The sequence below is a fragment of the Anomaloglossus baeobatrachus genome, chromosome 1, assembly GCF_048569485.1.
Source record: "Anomaloglossus baeobatrachus isolate aAnoBae1 chromosome 1, aAnoBae1.hap1, whole genome shotgun sequence".
NCBI classification, from domain to species: domain Eukaryota; kingdom Metazoa; phylum Chordata; class Amphibia; order Anura; family Aromobatidae; genus Anomaloglossus; species Anomaloglossus baeobatrachus.
This window is the reverse complement of record NC_134353.1, coordinates 16,632,644-16,647,987: the sequence shown is the minus strand read 5'-3', so window position 1 is coordinate 16,647,987 and position 15,344 is coordinate 16,632,644. Positions and strand designations below refer to the sequence as shown.

The 15,344-nt window shown below is 46.8% G+C and overlaps 1 protein-coding gene across 1 annotated transcript in view; it reads right to left on the bottom strand.

Annotated features, from left to right (window-relative positions):
• Positions 1-15,344, bottom strand: part of LOC142303972 (uncharacterized) — a 62,525-nt gene that overhangs the window by 37,573 nt on the left and 9,608 nt on the right. Inside the window, exon 2 of the mRNA XM_075345902.1 lies at positions 1,669-2,518. Coding sequence (XP_075202017.1) covers positions 1,669-2,518 — 850 coding nt within the window. The remainder of the gene's footprint in view (positions 1-1,668; positions 2,519-15,344) is intronic.

Genomic DNA, 15,344 nt, shown 5'->3' with positions numbered 1-15,344 from the left:
CCTAATAAACATGTACAAATATATCAGAGGGCCATACAGAGATCTCTCCCATGATCTGTTTGTACCAAGGACTGTGACAAGAACAAGGGGGCCTTCTCTACGATTGGAGGAAAGAAAATTCCTACATCAGCATAGAAGAGGTTTCTTCACGGTAAGAGCAGTGAGACTATGGAACTCTCTGCCGCATGATGTTGTAATGAGGGATTCACTACTAACATTTAAGCAGAGCCTGGACGCCTTTCTTGAAAAATTTAATATTACCAGTTATGTATATTAGATTTTATGACAGGGTGTTGATCCAGGGAACTAGTCTGATTGCCGGATGTGGACGAAGGAAGGAATTTTTTTCCCCATTGGAGCTTGTTTGACACATTGGGTTTTTTTTGCCTTCCTCTGGATCAACATGTTAGGCTATGGGTTGAACTAGATGGACTTAGGCGGGCTTTGCACGTTGCGACATCGCAAGCCGAGCTGCAATGCAATGTCGCACGCGGTAGTCCCCGCCCCTGTCGCAGGTACGATATCTTGTGATAGCTGGCATAGCGAAAATTATCGCTATGCCAGCTTCACATGCACTCACCTGCCCTGAGACTGTCGCTCTGGTCGGCGACCCGCCTTCTTCCTAAGGGGGCGGGTCGTGCGGCGTCATAGCGACGTCACACGGCAGGCGGCCAATAGCGGCGGAGGGGCGGAGATGAGCAGGATGTAAACATCCCGCCCACCTCCTTCCTTCCGTAGAGCCGCCAGCGGCAGGTAAGGTGAAGTTCCTCGCTCCTGCGGCGTAACACTCAGCGATGTGTGCAGCCGCAGGAACAAGGAACAGCATTGTACCTGTCGCGGCAGCATAATTATGGAAAAGTCGAAGCCTGCACCGATGATACGATAACGACGCTTTTGCGCTCGTTAATCGTATCATCTAGAATTTACACACAACGATGTCGAAAGTGACGCCGGATGTGCGTCACTTTCGATTTGACCCCACTGACATCGCACGTGCGATGTTGCAACGTGCAAAGCCGCCCTTAGAGTCTTCCTTCAACCTTAAAAAAAACCAAAAGACTATGCAATATAAAGCCGAGGAGCGGACTACCGTTGCTGAAGCATAGGCAGTCAAGTTCTTCAAAAAGAGGTGCAGGAGAAAGGCCGGAACTACCGAACCGGGTGGGGGACCAAGCGCAGTCGGCTGCGGGCACCGACCACCATCCTTTTGGTTTACCAGAGACTCCGGTGTATCTGTCATAGTGAGTACAACAGTGCCCTCGGGCTGCACACCACACTGCATCGCACCAACATGCCCGCACCTCGCAACCATCGGGCCCCGGGGCCATCACCCTCTGCCCACAGAGGGGTCAACACCAGGCTGCACAACACCATCCCTGGGAGCCTAGTTAACGGCAGCGGTGGTGTCCACACTCACCACAACCCGTGGGTGGCGTCACGAACTTACATCCCTAAACACCACAGCCTCGGCCGTGAACCTCCTCACCGAAATCCCTACACATAGCGCCAGCTTCCCTTCAGAGCGACGTGACCCCCGGGTCCGGAGGCGCTCGAGCCACCCACCAAAAAGAGCCCGGATCCGAGCGACTCAGCCGGCAGCCGAGCGCGGGGCAGTACAGAATCATTACTGGTGACTGCAAAGTGATCTGGAGATGTGGACATACTCACCCGAAAGTATGGTTCAGTGCGTTTCTGCTCTTCCTGTTGTCGTAGATTCTCTCCTCTATCACTTCTACACTCGATGAAATTTGTTCTGCATGTTCAGGTAGGAACTTAAAGCTAATAATGCTTCTGATTGTCTTGTCTTTTGCCAAAGAGAGAAAACGAAAATGATTATACTCCTTTCCCAAATATTCAGCATTGTCCTTGTATCTTCCATCATTTGACATGAATCCTTTGTACATGGTTCCATTATATTTTTGTACAGACCACAATTTTCCTTTGGTAGAAAAAGCCATAAAGTAGGTCAGATCTAGCCACCAACCTCTTCCATATACTGAGGCTGTCTTATTCCAATCCCAAAAATTTTGTGATGTTGGTGGTTTTGCTGTTTGAAATCTGTCTTCTGAGGTCACTGAGTACAGATCACCATTTGGATGAAAGAATAAGGTTGCACATTGATTCCAGTCCTTTCCCCCAATCTCTGTGGATTGTTCATACATCCAGGGTAAATTTTCATTGTCCGGCTGTGGACCTTTGTGTAACTTTCCATCATGGGTTACGCCGTACAATTCTCCATTTGGATGAAAGAAAAGAATTTTCCACTGATTCCATTCATGTGTTCCAACTCTTCTGGCCGTAGAAAACCAATCAACACCTTCCTTAGTCGGCATTGGCCCCCTGTAGAGGTCTTCACCACGAACGGAGAAGACTTCTCCTTCTGGACTGCAGATCACATGGCTGGCATTCTCCAGTTTTCCTACAACCTTAGATCTTTCGTGAAACTTTTTTAGATATGGTTTTGGTGCCACAGCAAGTCTAATAGTACCATCATTTTCAATGGCCAGTAACAGAGAATCTAGAAAGTAAAAAGATAAAATAATAAGTGATAAGTTTAGGTTTTTCAAGACTTGGGACAGCTAAGAAGAAAACAAATGTAAAGAGCATTAATAAAATGAGCTTATATGTGTTTAAGAATTAATAACATGAAACAATCTCTCAACTAAAACTAAGATTACACCGTGTGCAGAATTATTAGGCAAATGAGTATTTTGATTACATGATGCTTTTTATACATGTCGTCCTACTCCAAGCTGTATAGGCTGAGAGCCAACTACCAATGAAGTAAATCCGGTGATGTGCATCTCTGTAATGAGGAGGGGTGCGGTGTAATAACATCAACACCCTATATAAGGGGTGCTTAATTATTAGGCAACTCCCTTTCCTTTGGCAAAATGGGTCAGAAGACAGATTTGACGGGCTCTGAAAAGTCCATATCGTGAGATGTCTTGCAGAGGGACGCAGCAGTCTTGAAATTGCCAAACTTTTGAATAATCAAGCGTTTCATGGCAAATAGCCAACAGGGTCGCAAGAAGCGTGTTGGGCAAAAAAGGGGCAAAATAACTGCTCATGAATTGAGGAAAATCAAGCGTGAAGCTGTCAAGATGCCATTTGCCACCAGTTTGGTCATATTTCAGAGCTGCAACGTTACTGGAGTATCAAAAAGCACAAGGTGTGCCATACTCAGGGACATGGCCAAGGTAAGGAAGGCTGAAAAACCACCACCTCTGACCAAGAAACATAAGATAAAACGTCAAGACTGGGCCAAGAAATATCTTAAGACTGAATTTTCAATGGTTTTATGGACTGATGAAATGAGAGTGACTCTTGATGGGCCAGATGGATGGGCCAGAGGCTGGATCAGTAAAGGGCAGAGAGCTCCACTCCGACTCAGACACCAGCAAAGTGAAGGTGGGCACTGGTATGGGCTGGTATCATCAAAGATGAACTTGTGGGACCTTTTTAGGTTGAGGATGGAGGGAAGCTCAACTCCCAGACCTACTGCCAGTTTCTGGAAGACAACTTCTTCAAGCAGTGGTACAGGAAGAAGTCGGTATCGTTCAAGAAAAACATGATTTTCATGCAAGACAATGCTCCATCACATGCATCCAACTACTCCACAGCGTGGCTGGCCAGTAAAGTTCTAAAAGCTGAAAAAATAATGAAATGGCCCCCTTGTTCACCTGACCTGAACCCCATAGAGAACCTGTGGTCCCTCATAAAATGTGAGATCTACAGGGAAGTAAAACAGTCCACCCCTGGGAACAGTGTCTGGAGGCTGTGGTGGCTGCTGCACGCAATGTGGATCGTAAACAGATCAAGCAATGACAGAATCTATGGATGGTCGGCTGCTGAGTGTCATCAGAAAGAAAGATGGCTATATTGGGCACTCATTTTTTTGGGTTTTGTTTTTGCATGTCAGAAATGTTTATTTCTACATTTTGTGCAGTTATATTGGTTTACCTGGTGACAATAAACAAGTGAGATGGGAATATATTTGTTTTTTATTAAGTTGCCTAATAATTCTGCACAGTAATAGTTACCTGCACAAACAGATCCTCCTAAGATAGCCAAATCTAAAACCCCCCACTCCAACTTCCAGAAATATTAAGCTTTGATATTTATGAGTCTTTCGGGTTGATTGAGAACATAGTTGTTGATCAATAATAAAAATAATCCTCTAAATTACATTTTGCCTAATAATTCTGCACACGGTGTAGAGAGATGCTGGATCCAAACAGAAGACATTAGAATGGAGATCTTATGGGTCATTGTGGCCTCCAGATTTCTGCACACATTGATATTATTTAAACCAGATGCCTAAACTTAGCATAGATAAAATCATGACTTCAACTTAAAATGATGAAGTAAAGGTCCGATATAAATAAGTACAGACAAGAATGAATATTTTTTAGAGGATCTTAATTCTAATTGAATATTAGAAAAATCCACGCTTGGTACAATGGACTTTTGTCACTTCAGTTCAAATTTAGCACATTGGTGGCTGTGAGTCTGACATTTTGCTTAACTGTAAAGACCAATGAAAAAGTAAAAAAAAAATAAAGCAGTAATTATACTCACCCTTCACACTGTCCCCCCACAATACTACCTCTCTCCATACTGTCCCCCCACAATACAATCCTCTCTCCATACTGTCCCCCCACAATACTAACCTCTTTCCATACTGTCCCTCCACAATACTAACCTCTCTCCATATTGTCCCCCCACAATACTAACCTCTCTCCATACTGTCCCCCCCACAATACAATCCTCTCTCCATACTGTCCCCCCACAATACTAACCTCTTTCCCTACTGTCCCCCCACAATACTAACCTCTCTCCATACTGTCCCCCCCACAATACAATCCTCTCTCCATACTGTCCCCCCACAATACTAACCTCTTTCCATACTGTCCCTCCACAATACTAACCTCTCTCCATATTGTCCCCCCACAATACTAACCTCTCTCCATACTGTCCCCCCCACAATACAATCCTCTCTCCATACTGTCCCCCCACAATACTAACCTCTTTCCCTACTGTCCCCCCACAATACTAACCTCTCTCCATACTGTCCCCCCACAATACTAACCTCTCTCCATACTGTCCTCCCACAATACTAACCTCTCTCCATACTGTCCCCCCACAACACTAACCTCTCTCCATACTGTGCCCCCCCACAATACTAACCTCTCTCCATACTGTCCCCCCACAATACTAACCTCTCTCCATACTGTGCCCCCCACAATACTAACCTCTCTTTATACTGTACCCCCTATTATTATTTTTTTGCTGTGTTCATTTTTCACATTATGTCTTTATCCTGCCCACCAAGTTGTCCTCTTCAAAATGAACCCCTTCATCACACTGTCCTTATACACAGTATGTGTTATAGGAATGTTAATACTCATTAATATACAATAGTCTATATTAATTCTAAGTAGTGTGTTATAGAAATGTTAGTCTTGAATAATAGCTGAATATTATTAGTAATTTTAATACTCTGCTCATCATTTCTGTATCTCTTGATGTATGAGGAGGAGGGGAGTCGGCTATCCCTCCCTTGCTTATTACGGAAAGACAAAAGAATTTCAGGGCAAGTGATATGCTGTCTAGAGTAGATCACTGTTACAAGTTTCTTTAATCTGATGGCCATTAAAATTACTGGACTCGTTGTAAGGTTCATATAATTTTTTGCAGCGGTTTCCTTTGAATGTATGTCTATAAAAAAAAACAGCTCTAATCCCAAAAATGAGGCACTCTAGCTTTTTGCTGCTGGAAGCTGCTATTGAGTGTCTCCTCATATCAGAATAAAAGTCTTCAATGGGAACAGATATCTCTGGCTTGCTTGTTTCAGAAATAAGACATTTTCCTGTCATTTTTGGTGCATTGGCCGGGAATCCAAAAAAACCCTTCTGGAACCTATGAAGAGGACTGTGAATTGTGCAGGAGGAGGGTAACGGACCCCCTAATCCATGAGTCCTCCATCTGAATTGATGTGAAAAATAGGCCAGTTTTATGGACTACCGGAGGGTTGACGGATTTGAACATAGTCAAGGAGATACTGATGGCCGACACAACTGATCTCAGGGAAGATGATTTTGTTTGTTTGGTTAAGGTCTGTTTACTAATAAAGATTTGTGTAAGATTTGTTAGCGGTAGGGGTGGTCTGAAGGGCTTGACGTTAAAGCAGGCTTTACACGCTACAATATATCTAACGATGTGTTGGCGGGGTCACGTCGTAAGTGACGCACATCCGGCATCGTTAGTGATATTGTAGTGTGTGAAACCTCCATGTGATTGCTATTGAACGAATAAACGTTGATCGCAGCAAGTCGTTCAAAACCTAAAAATTGAACGTCGGGTTGTTCAATGTTCCCGAGGTAGCACACATCGCAGTGTGTGACACCCCGGGAACGATGAACTGCAGCTTACCTGCGTCCCGCGGCTCTTGCCGGCAATGCGGAAGGAAGGAGGTGGGCAGGATGTTTACGTCCCGCTCATCTCCGCCCCTCCGCTTCTATTGGCCGGCTGCCGTGTGACGCCGCTGTTACACCGAACGTTCCTCCCACTCCAGGAAGTGGATATTCGCCGCCCACATCGAGGTCGTATGCTAGGTAAGTGCGTGTGACGGCAATTAATCGTTTGTGCGACACGGTCAGCAAATTGAACGTGTCACACATACGATGGGGGCGTGTCACATCACATACGATATTGTATGCTTAATTGTAAGGTGTAAAGCAGGCTTTACACTCAATTGAAGACTGAAGACGTCTTCTGTAAGTTGAGAAAAAGGGAATCCATTAAATCACTGCCAATATTCTATTGCCTGAAAAAACTTGGAACCAAACGGTTATGTTACTCATCTTGAGATTAAGCAAACTGGAGACGTCTGGTGGCCTCTGATTTCGGAATAAATTAACTGATACTTGGGAAATGTTTTGGATGTAATAGAAGTATTGGATTGTGTATTGGATTCGCCTTGTTCAAGTGAGGCGTCCTGAAGATTATAGTAAGGGTAATTCTTCACTCAATTGAAGACCACTTTGTCTTCTGTAAGTTGAGGGTCCTTGTACGTGGTCTATGAGAAGACCACTGTAAGAAACTACTCCGTGCGCACGTTAAAGATATGTGTCTAGACGGTGAAGGATAGCGCATATGTGTATTAATATTTGTTTGTCAAATAATTGTGCATGAAGAAGATAACTGGTATGAGACTCCTTGAATGAACAGAATGACCACATGGAAGTATAAGGATTGAAATATACTGTAATCCTGAGCGTATAAGGGAGTCCGATTAGGTGTGATCCCCGGTCAATTGGCACCAGAGATAAAACTAAGGAACATTACAAAAGGGAAACGCATAGTCGCACTTGTGAGAATGAGATAAGCTGAAACCAAATATTCTGTCTTTATTGTGAAGCAATAACGTAACTAATATTTAGGGAGATTGAAAGAGAAACAGTTGTGCTGAATGCTCTGCAGATTCCGTGTGGAATTTGTGTCACGTCCCCACCGGAGTCCGCTCCTGCGACTTCTGCTCCAATCGCCAGACGACGCCGTGTTCCCACCATGGATAGTGCTGGTGATGGGAGAGGAGTCAGTGCCCGTGGCTCTACGGAGCACAGGCTCCGCTCATCCACTAGGCTGGGTTTCCCTGGAACCTGCAGTACCACTTGCTGACTGTAGGTGGCGTGTGTCTTCCAGCTGAAATTGACAACATTCTTCTGCAGCCAATGGGAAGACACCACACCCTTCTTATTCCCCCTCCTGTCACATGACCACTGCCAGAGATAGTTCTGATTTCCTGGCTCCTGGTCCACCCTATTCTGTTTTGTGATTCCTGTGTGCTGACTTCTGCTTGTTTCCTGACTACCCTTCTGTCTGCTGTTTTTGTACCTCGCTGCCCGATCCGGATTTGACCTCTGGTACGTTTTCTGATTACGTCCTTGTCTGCCGATTCAGTCCCTGTTCTGCTATTCCTGGTTTGACCCTGCCTGACGACTACTCTCATCGGACTGCAGCCTTCCACAGGTAGTGATCTCCAGGGCCCTGTGTAATTCCAAATCCCTGTATAGGGGTTAAAGGGTTTCAGGGTTCTGGGGGTCCTGCTTGGTGAGTGGCTTCCCTCTTGTCTGTCCATTACATCCCACCTGAGTCTGTTGATCCAGGCAGGCGTTACAATTTGTATGTTTCAGAAGAGATTGATGAGAACGATGGTATGTGGATACTAACCAAAATATATTTGTATTGTCCATCAAAGGAACTTTCCTTTAGAATGGAAAGGGAATACTCGGTGGCCATTATTGCTAGTGAATACCCACCTGGCCATAATTATATTTCATTTTAACCATAATTCAAGATATATAATCTGCCTGTAACCAGTGGACATGTATGGTAATCCTAATTAAAAATGTTTCAATTAGTATATTTTATTAGTGGAAAACAGTAATAGAAAAATAAGAAATAGTGAAGAGAGACAGGCTTTGTGTACAGACAGAGATTTGTGTATTTTTGCTTGTCTTTGACTGATCAATACTCTAATTTAGATAAATTTGGCAAATCTGCTGAGACCCTGAAGGCTGCTTTACACGCAGTGACATCGCTAGCGATGTTGCTGGTGAAAGCACCCGCCCGCGTCGTTTCTGTGTCATGGGCAAATCGCTGCCCATGGCGCACAATATCGCTAGGACCCTTCACACATACTAACCTTCCTAGCAACGTCGCTGTGGCCAGCGAACAGCCTCTTTTCTAAGGGGGCGGTTCGTGCAGCGTCACAGCGACGACACACGGCAGGCGTCCAATAGTAGCAGAGAGCATTCGCATGAAAGTCATGCCCACCTCGTTTTGGAGGATGCAGCTACAGTGTTGTTCATCGTTCTTGGGGTGTCACACGTAGCGATGTGTGCTGCCTCCGCAACAACGATCAACCTGCATCCAGCACCAGCAACGATTTTTTAAAAATGAGCGACTTGTCAACAATCAACGATTAGGTGAGTATTTTTGATCGTTAACACTCATTCATAGGTTTCACACGCAACAACATCGCTAACGACGCCGGATGTGCGTCACGAATTCCGTGACCCCAACGATATATCGTTAGTGATATCGTTGCATGTAAAGCCCCCTTTAGTGTCTCCCCCAAAGTCCTCCCTAAAGAGGGGTTTACACGATAGTATATTATTATTTATTATTAGTATTTATTTATAGAGCACCATTGATTCCATGGTGCTGTACATGAGAAGGAGTTACCTGAAGAATACATATACAATAGACAGGCTGGTACAGAGGGAAGCTGATCTTGCGGGCTTACATTCTATAGGATAATGGGGACGAAATAGTACTTGACGTGATAGTGAGGCGGCAGCTCCGCACAGTGGTGAGGCAGCAGCTCCGGCGGTGGTGAAGCAGTGGGGTCATTGAAGATTATAGGTGTAATGCTGTCACCAGGGGGAGCCAGAGCTCTGTAGCATAATACACTACACAGTGCAATGAGAACCAGGAAGTGAATTCACAGCGTTCTCATGCATTACCTCAAAGCACAGCTGAGAAGCAGAGCTGCAGAGCATGCAAGGAATAGTCACACAGGCTGGGTCAAACACCGTACGGGCAGAAGCAGGACCGGAGGGACGAACAAAAGCGAAGTCAAAGTCAGGCCAAGGTCAGTACCAAAGGAAGCAACCGAGTGGGGAAATAGGAAAGGGGACAGAGGACAGGAGGGACGACCAGGGGATGGAACACAGACAAGGGCACGGGGACACAGGAACAGACAGATCAGGATATCACTCACAGGACCAGCAATCACAGGCAAAGCAGTGCTAAGCTTATAGCCGACACTGGTTCACTGGAAATGCCAGCTTTTAAGGCATCCAGGGTCTGGAAGTGAGGCTCGAGAGAAGGCTCCGCCCCCTAGCCATGTGGACAGGGAGGCGAACCATGACAATAGGCATTCCTAAACAGATGAGTTTTCAAGTTTCGTTTGAAGCTTACTAGTGTAGCAGATAGTTGGACGTATTGAGGCAGTGAATTCCAGAAGACTGGTGATGTACGGGAGAAGTCTTGGAGGCGATTGGATGAGAAGCGAATGAGTGAAGAGAAGAGAAGGAGATCTTGGGAGGACTGGAGATTACGTGTTGGATGTATCGGGAGATTAGTTCACAGATATATGGAGCAGACAGATTATGGACAGCTTTGTAGGTCAGTGATAGTAGTTTGAATTGGATACGGTGAAGAATTGGAAGACAGTGAAGGTATTTTCAGAGAGGACTCTATCAGCGTGATCTGACCCACCTCTGCATCTCGTTGGCCCAGGCTATACGTCATAACGTATTGCACTAGGGCTCGGTGGTGCTGCCACAGTCGCTGTAACATGTGGAGAGTCGAATTCCAGCGTGTCGACACATCGCATTTCAGGCAATGAACCGGCAGGCCAAAAGACTTCTGGAGCGATGTAAGTCGGTCATCTGTGGCGGTTGAACGACGGAAGTGAGCAGAGAGTGACCGTGCCCTGTGTAGAAGCCCATCTAGGCCGGGATAGTGGGTTAAAAATTGCTGGACAACAAGGTTCAACACGTGAGCCATACAAGGCACGTGTGTCACCTTGCCCCGGCGTAGGGCCGCACCCAGGTTTGCAGCATTGTCGCACACGGCCTTCCGTGGCTTCATGTTGAGTGGAGACAACCATTCACGAAACTCGCTCGCATCAGATGAGCACAACTCCTCCGCTGTGTGACTCTTATTTCCAAGACATTTCAAGGTAAAGACCGCCTGATGTTGTTGAGCTCTGCTGCCAGCATAGTAGGGAGGTGTGCGGGATTCCTTGTGCGCAGTTACAACGCGGGTGGCCTGACCAGGCAGGCTTGGGGCAGAGGTGGGGGACCCAGACGAGGTTGAGGAGGCAGAAGCGTTGGAGGAACTTTGACATACAGAGGATTGACGCACAAGCCGTGGGGACGGCAAGACTTGTCCAGCAGACCCTTCTCCACCTCGTACCATAGTTACCCAGTGCCCAGTCAGCAACATGTAACGCCCCTGTCCATGCTTACTGGTCCAAGTATCAGTGGTGAAATGCACCCTGTCACACACAGAGTTTCTCAAGGAAGCAGTGATGTTGTGTGCGACATGCTGGTGTAGCGCAGGCACACCTTTCTTGGAGAAGAAGTGGCGACTGGGCATCTGGTACTGGGGCACTGCGATGGACACAAGGTCTCGAAAATCCTCTGTGTCCACCAGGCGGAAAAGCAGCATTTCGGTAGCCAAGAGCTTACAGAGGGATAAAGTCATCCTCTTAGCTTTGTCATGGCTCGGAGGAAATGGCCTTTTATTTTTCCACATCTTAGGGACCGAGATCTGGCTGCTGTGTGGAGACGGTGGTGAGTAGGGTGTCCCTGGAAAACTGTAGGTTTGTGAGGAAAGTGCAGGCGTAGACATGATGTTGCCTTCATCCAAAGTTGGTGCTGTCAATGTCTGAGAGAGCTCTACACCAGCACTTGTTTCCCCTTCCAAACTAACTGACGACCTGCAAAGCTAACTGCCTGTTGCGGTTACAGTGGTGGAAGGTCTGCATGGAAAAACAGGTCTGACAGCTGTCCCCACAGTCATAGAAGATGAAGAGCGCGCGGATGCACTTGAAGGGGCAGACGATGGTTGGCCCGCTCCGCAAGGCCGCATTGCAGCACATTAGGCTTCCCACTGAGACTTATGCTTGTTATTCATGTGACGATTCATGGAAAAAGTTGTCAAACTGGTGAGGTTTTGGCCTCTACTTATAGATTGCCGACAAATTTTACAGATCACATGATTTGGGAGATCTTGTGCAAGGTCAAAAAAGGACCAGGCTAGGCAAGGCTTAGAGGCCATGTGACCTGCAGAGCCGCCCCGACTTGTGCTCAGAGGCAAAGTAGTAGCTGAGGATGCAGTTGCTGACGTGCTTCCAGTACTCCGACTCTGTCCAGGAAGGCGCAAGTTAACTTCGTCGTCAGTTGCATCCTCCTCCACCGCCTCTGGTGACCTCCTCGAGTGCCTGACTGTGGGATGACATTAAGTGGAATCTAGAACTTCATCATCAAGCGTTGTGTTTGCACTCCCCTCGCCCTAACCTCTTCCTGCCCTGACTGACTAGTTAAGTTGTCATCCCAATCTGGTATCTGCGTCTCATCGTCATCAGTATGTTCCTCATTGTCTCCACCCACAGGTGTTACAGTTTGGGAATGAGGGTCTACATTATGCTCAGAAACTTGGTCATCAGGGCCTGAATCTGACTCACAAAGCTTCTGGGCATCACTGCAGACCATTTCCTGTTCTGTACTCACTGTAGCTTGGGAGCAGACCTCAGATTCCCAGGCTATTGTGTGACTGAACAGCTCTGCAGACTCAGCCATCTCTGTTCCACCATACTCTGCAGGGCGGGTGGAGACTTGAGAGCTGGGAGAAAGCAAGTGCGATTGGGATGACAACTCAGAGGAGTGTTGTTCTTTGGATGTTGCAGTTGAGGTGGAAGAGAGGCCACTTGTTGGAGCACTTGAGATCCATTCAAGCATGTTTTTTGTGCATCATCTACCTTTGTTACAGTTGTTTGGTTCCGTTAAAAAGGGAGCTCATCGGATTGTCCACAGAAAGTAGTAGACATCTTACTTTTGCTGGAAGATGGCCTATCTTCAGCAGATGTTAATGCAGCTTTCCCACCTTCCCCACGGACACAAACTTTTTTTCCTTTTCCAACACGCCTGTTCCCCTTTCCACCAGCATCTGTCCTTTTGCCACTCATTTTGTTAGCGACAAGATTGGCCACTTAAAATGTGGTAGCAAAAATTGAGAGGTGGTGTAGATTGCATAGGTGGTCTAGCTTTATTGACAGCTGAAGAAACAACACTGACTATAACAGACAATTTTTGTATGCCCCTAACAGTGGCAGCACAGTTTGCAATTAGAATTGCGTACCAAAAATGGACAGCTGTGTACAATGCAGAGGTGATCTAGCTTTATAGACAGCTGAAGAACCAACACTGACTATCGCAGACAATTTTTGTATGGCCCTAACAGTGGCAGCACAGTTTGCAAATAATATAGCGTGGCAAAACTTGGCAGGTGGGTAGCGTGCCCGTGTTCTGTGGGTCAGTGGACAGGAAAGGAACACTAAATTAGTATTCCAGACACTTTTAGGAATGCAGAAAAAGTGTTAGCTCTTTGGGCAAATAAAATAGCGTGCCAAAAATGAGCAGGTTGGTACAATGCCCGGGTTCTGTGGGTCAGTGGACAGGAAAGGAACATTAACTTTTAGGATGGCAGAAAAAGTGTCAGCTCTTTGGGCAAATAAAATAGCGTGGCAAAACTGGGCAGGTGGGTAGAGTGCCCGGGTTCTGTGGGTCAGTAGACAGGAAAGGAACACTAAATTAGTATTCCAGACACTTTTAGGAATGCAGAAAAAGGGTCAGCTCTTTGGGCAAATAAAATAGCGTGGCAAAAATGAGCTGGTGGGTACAGTGCCCAGGTTCTGTGGGTCAGTGGACAGGAAAGGAACACTAACTTAGTATTCCAGACACTTTTAGGATGGCAGAAAATGTGTCAGCTCTTAGGGCAAATAAAATAGTGTGGCAAAAATGAGCAGGTGGGTAGAATGCACGGGTTCTGTGGGTACCAGGACAGGAAAGTGTGAAGCCCCACGGGTGTTGTCTCGGTGCATTACCTTCAGGGACTCCACGTGGAGGAACAGTCTGGTCACAGGTAGGGAACCTTCTCTTTAGGATTTTCGTGACGTCACTCTCGGTATTGCAGTCAGGGGACCGCCACTGCAGGTTAAGGAACGCCTGGGTTGTTGGTCAGTGTAGTTAGGTGGTGTGGCCCTCCGAGAGTAGGGCTGGCCCCAGGGCCCGTTTTGAGTGGGTAGAACCACAAGGCGCAGAATGACTCAAACACAGTCCAGGCAGTCTTTCAGGGTTTTTACTCACAGTTGATGGCAGTTATCTCTGCACTGGGACCTGTTACCCTTTCGGGCCTGGTACCTCCCTGGCAGTCCCCTTACTCTGCCACCCCGTTGCTCTCTCTAGCTTTGGGTGGTTTTTGGGTGGCACTCCCAGGTGACCGATCTCCCCTGTCGGTAGTCACTGCGCGGACGCTGTTAGATTGCAACAGGCTTCAGGGTCTGCTTCACACATCTGCTCTCCCTGAGCTGCACTCTCCAACTCGGCTCACTCCTCACTACTCTGTTTGCTTACGCCACCTAGCAACCAGGCTCTCTACCACACCCCTTGAGTGGACATGGAGGCTACGCCTCCTCCTGGATTCCCCAGGGGTCCTATCAAAGGTAGATGTGTGAGACCTGATTACTATGCGCCTGTGTAGTCACACCTCGGTCAGCTTTCTGGATTACCTGTATTGTACTGCCCCCAGCATGGGTGCAGTACTCAGTGGTGCCTGACCAGGTCAGGGGCACCACATTCCCCCTTAGTTATCAGCAGCACGTCCTTGGGCTGCAAGACAACATTTTAAAAAAATGCATAAAACATTTTAAAACCACCAGGTACCATACATCACCACCCTCCACCAACAAGTCCATTACCCCACACAAAACCCTCTCAGGAGGTAGGTCACCAGTCCTTTTAGCAACAAGGTCTGGGCCATCCGCTTCCCCAGACCTTTCCTCCAATCTTCCTCTCCCATTGAGCCGCGCTTTCACCCACTTCTGGTAGGATGTAGAGGCGGCTTTCGTGGTCTGGTGGTTTCAGGGTATACCTGGCCTGGTGGAGCAGTGCCTTCAGCCTCTTCTGGCAGGATGTAGAGGCGGCCTCCGCAGTTGGTTCTGACCAGGTACTCTCTTTGTGGTGGATAGCCAGGCCCCATAAACAGGCGTGCTCCCTGGTCACAGGCAAGCCAGGCCCCTAAACAGGCTGGCTCTGGTGGTTGTACCTCTGGGGTAACTATGTACACTGCGAGAGTTTGTGGCTATAGCTAGTTCATAGCCTATGGTCCATTTTTCAAAGTGCAAAAGGGGTTTCTCACATTAGTCTATGTGGGCGCATTTCTTAAACTTTGTCAACATTACAAACTGTAAACTGATAACTTTGCTGTGATTGTTACTTTACTTTACACGGACTCTTCTTCCTCCTTACCAGGGCTTTGGCCTGTAGAGCTGTGGCACCTGTCATTCTCCATATTTTCTGTGTCTCTTTTGTTGTCATCTGTGGTTGTATCTTCTGTTGGTTCTTTGCCTTTATTGGTGTCTTTTTCTAGTTCTTTATTATCTTCTTCTGTTTCTGTTTCTTTTTCTCTGTCTAGTTCTATTGTTTCCTTTGACTTTAGGGTTTGTGTAGAGGCAGCTGGGCCACAGTCAAGTTCCTTAGGACATG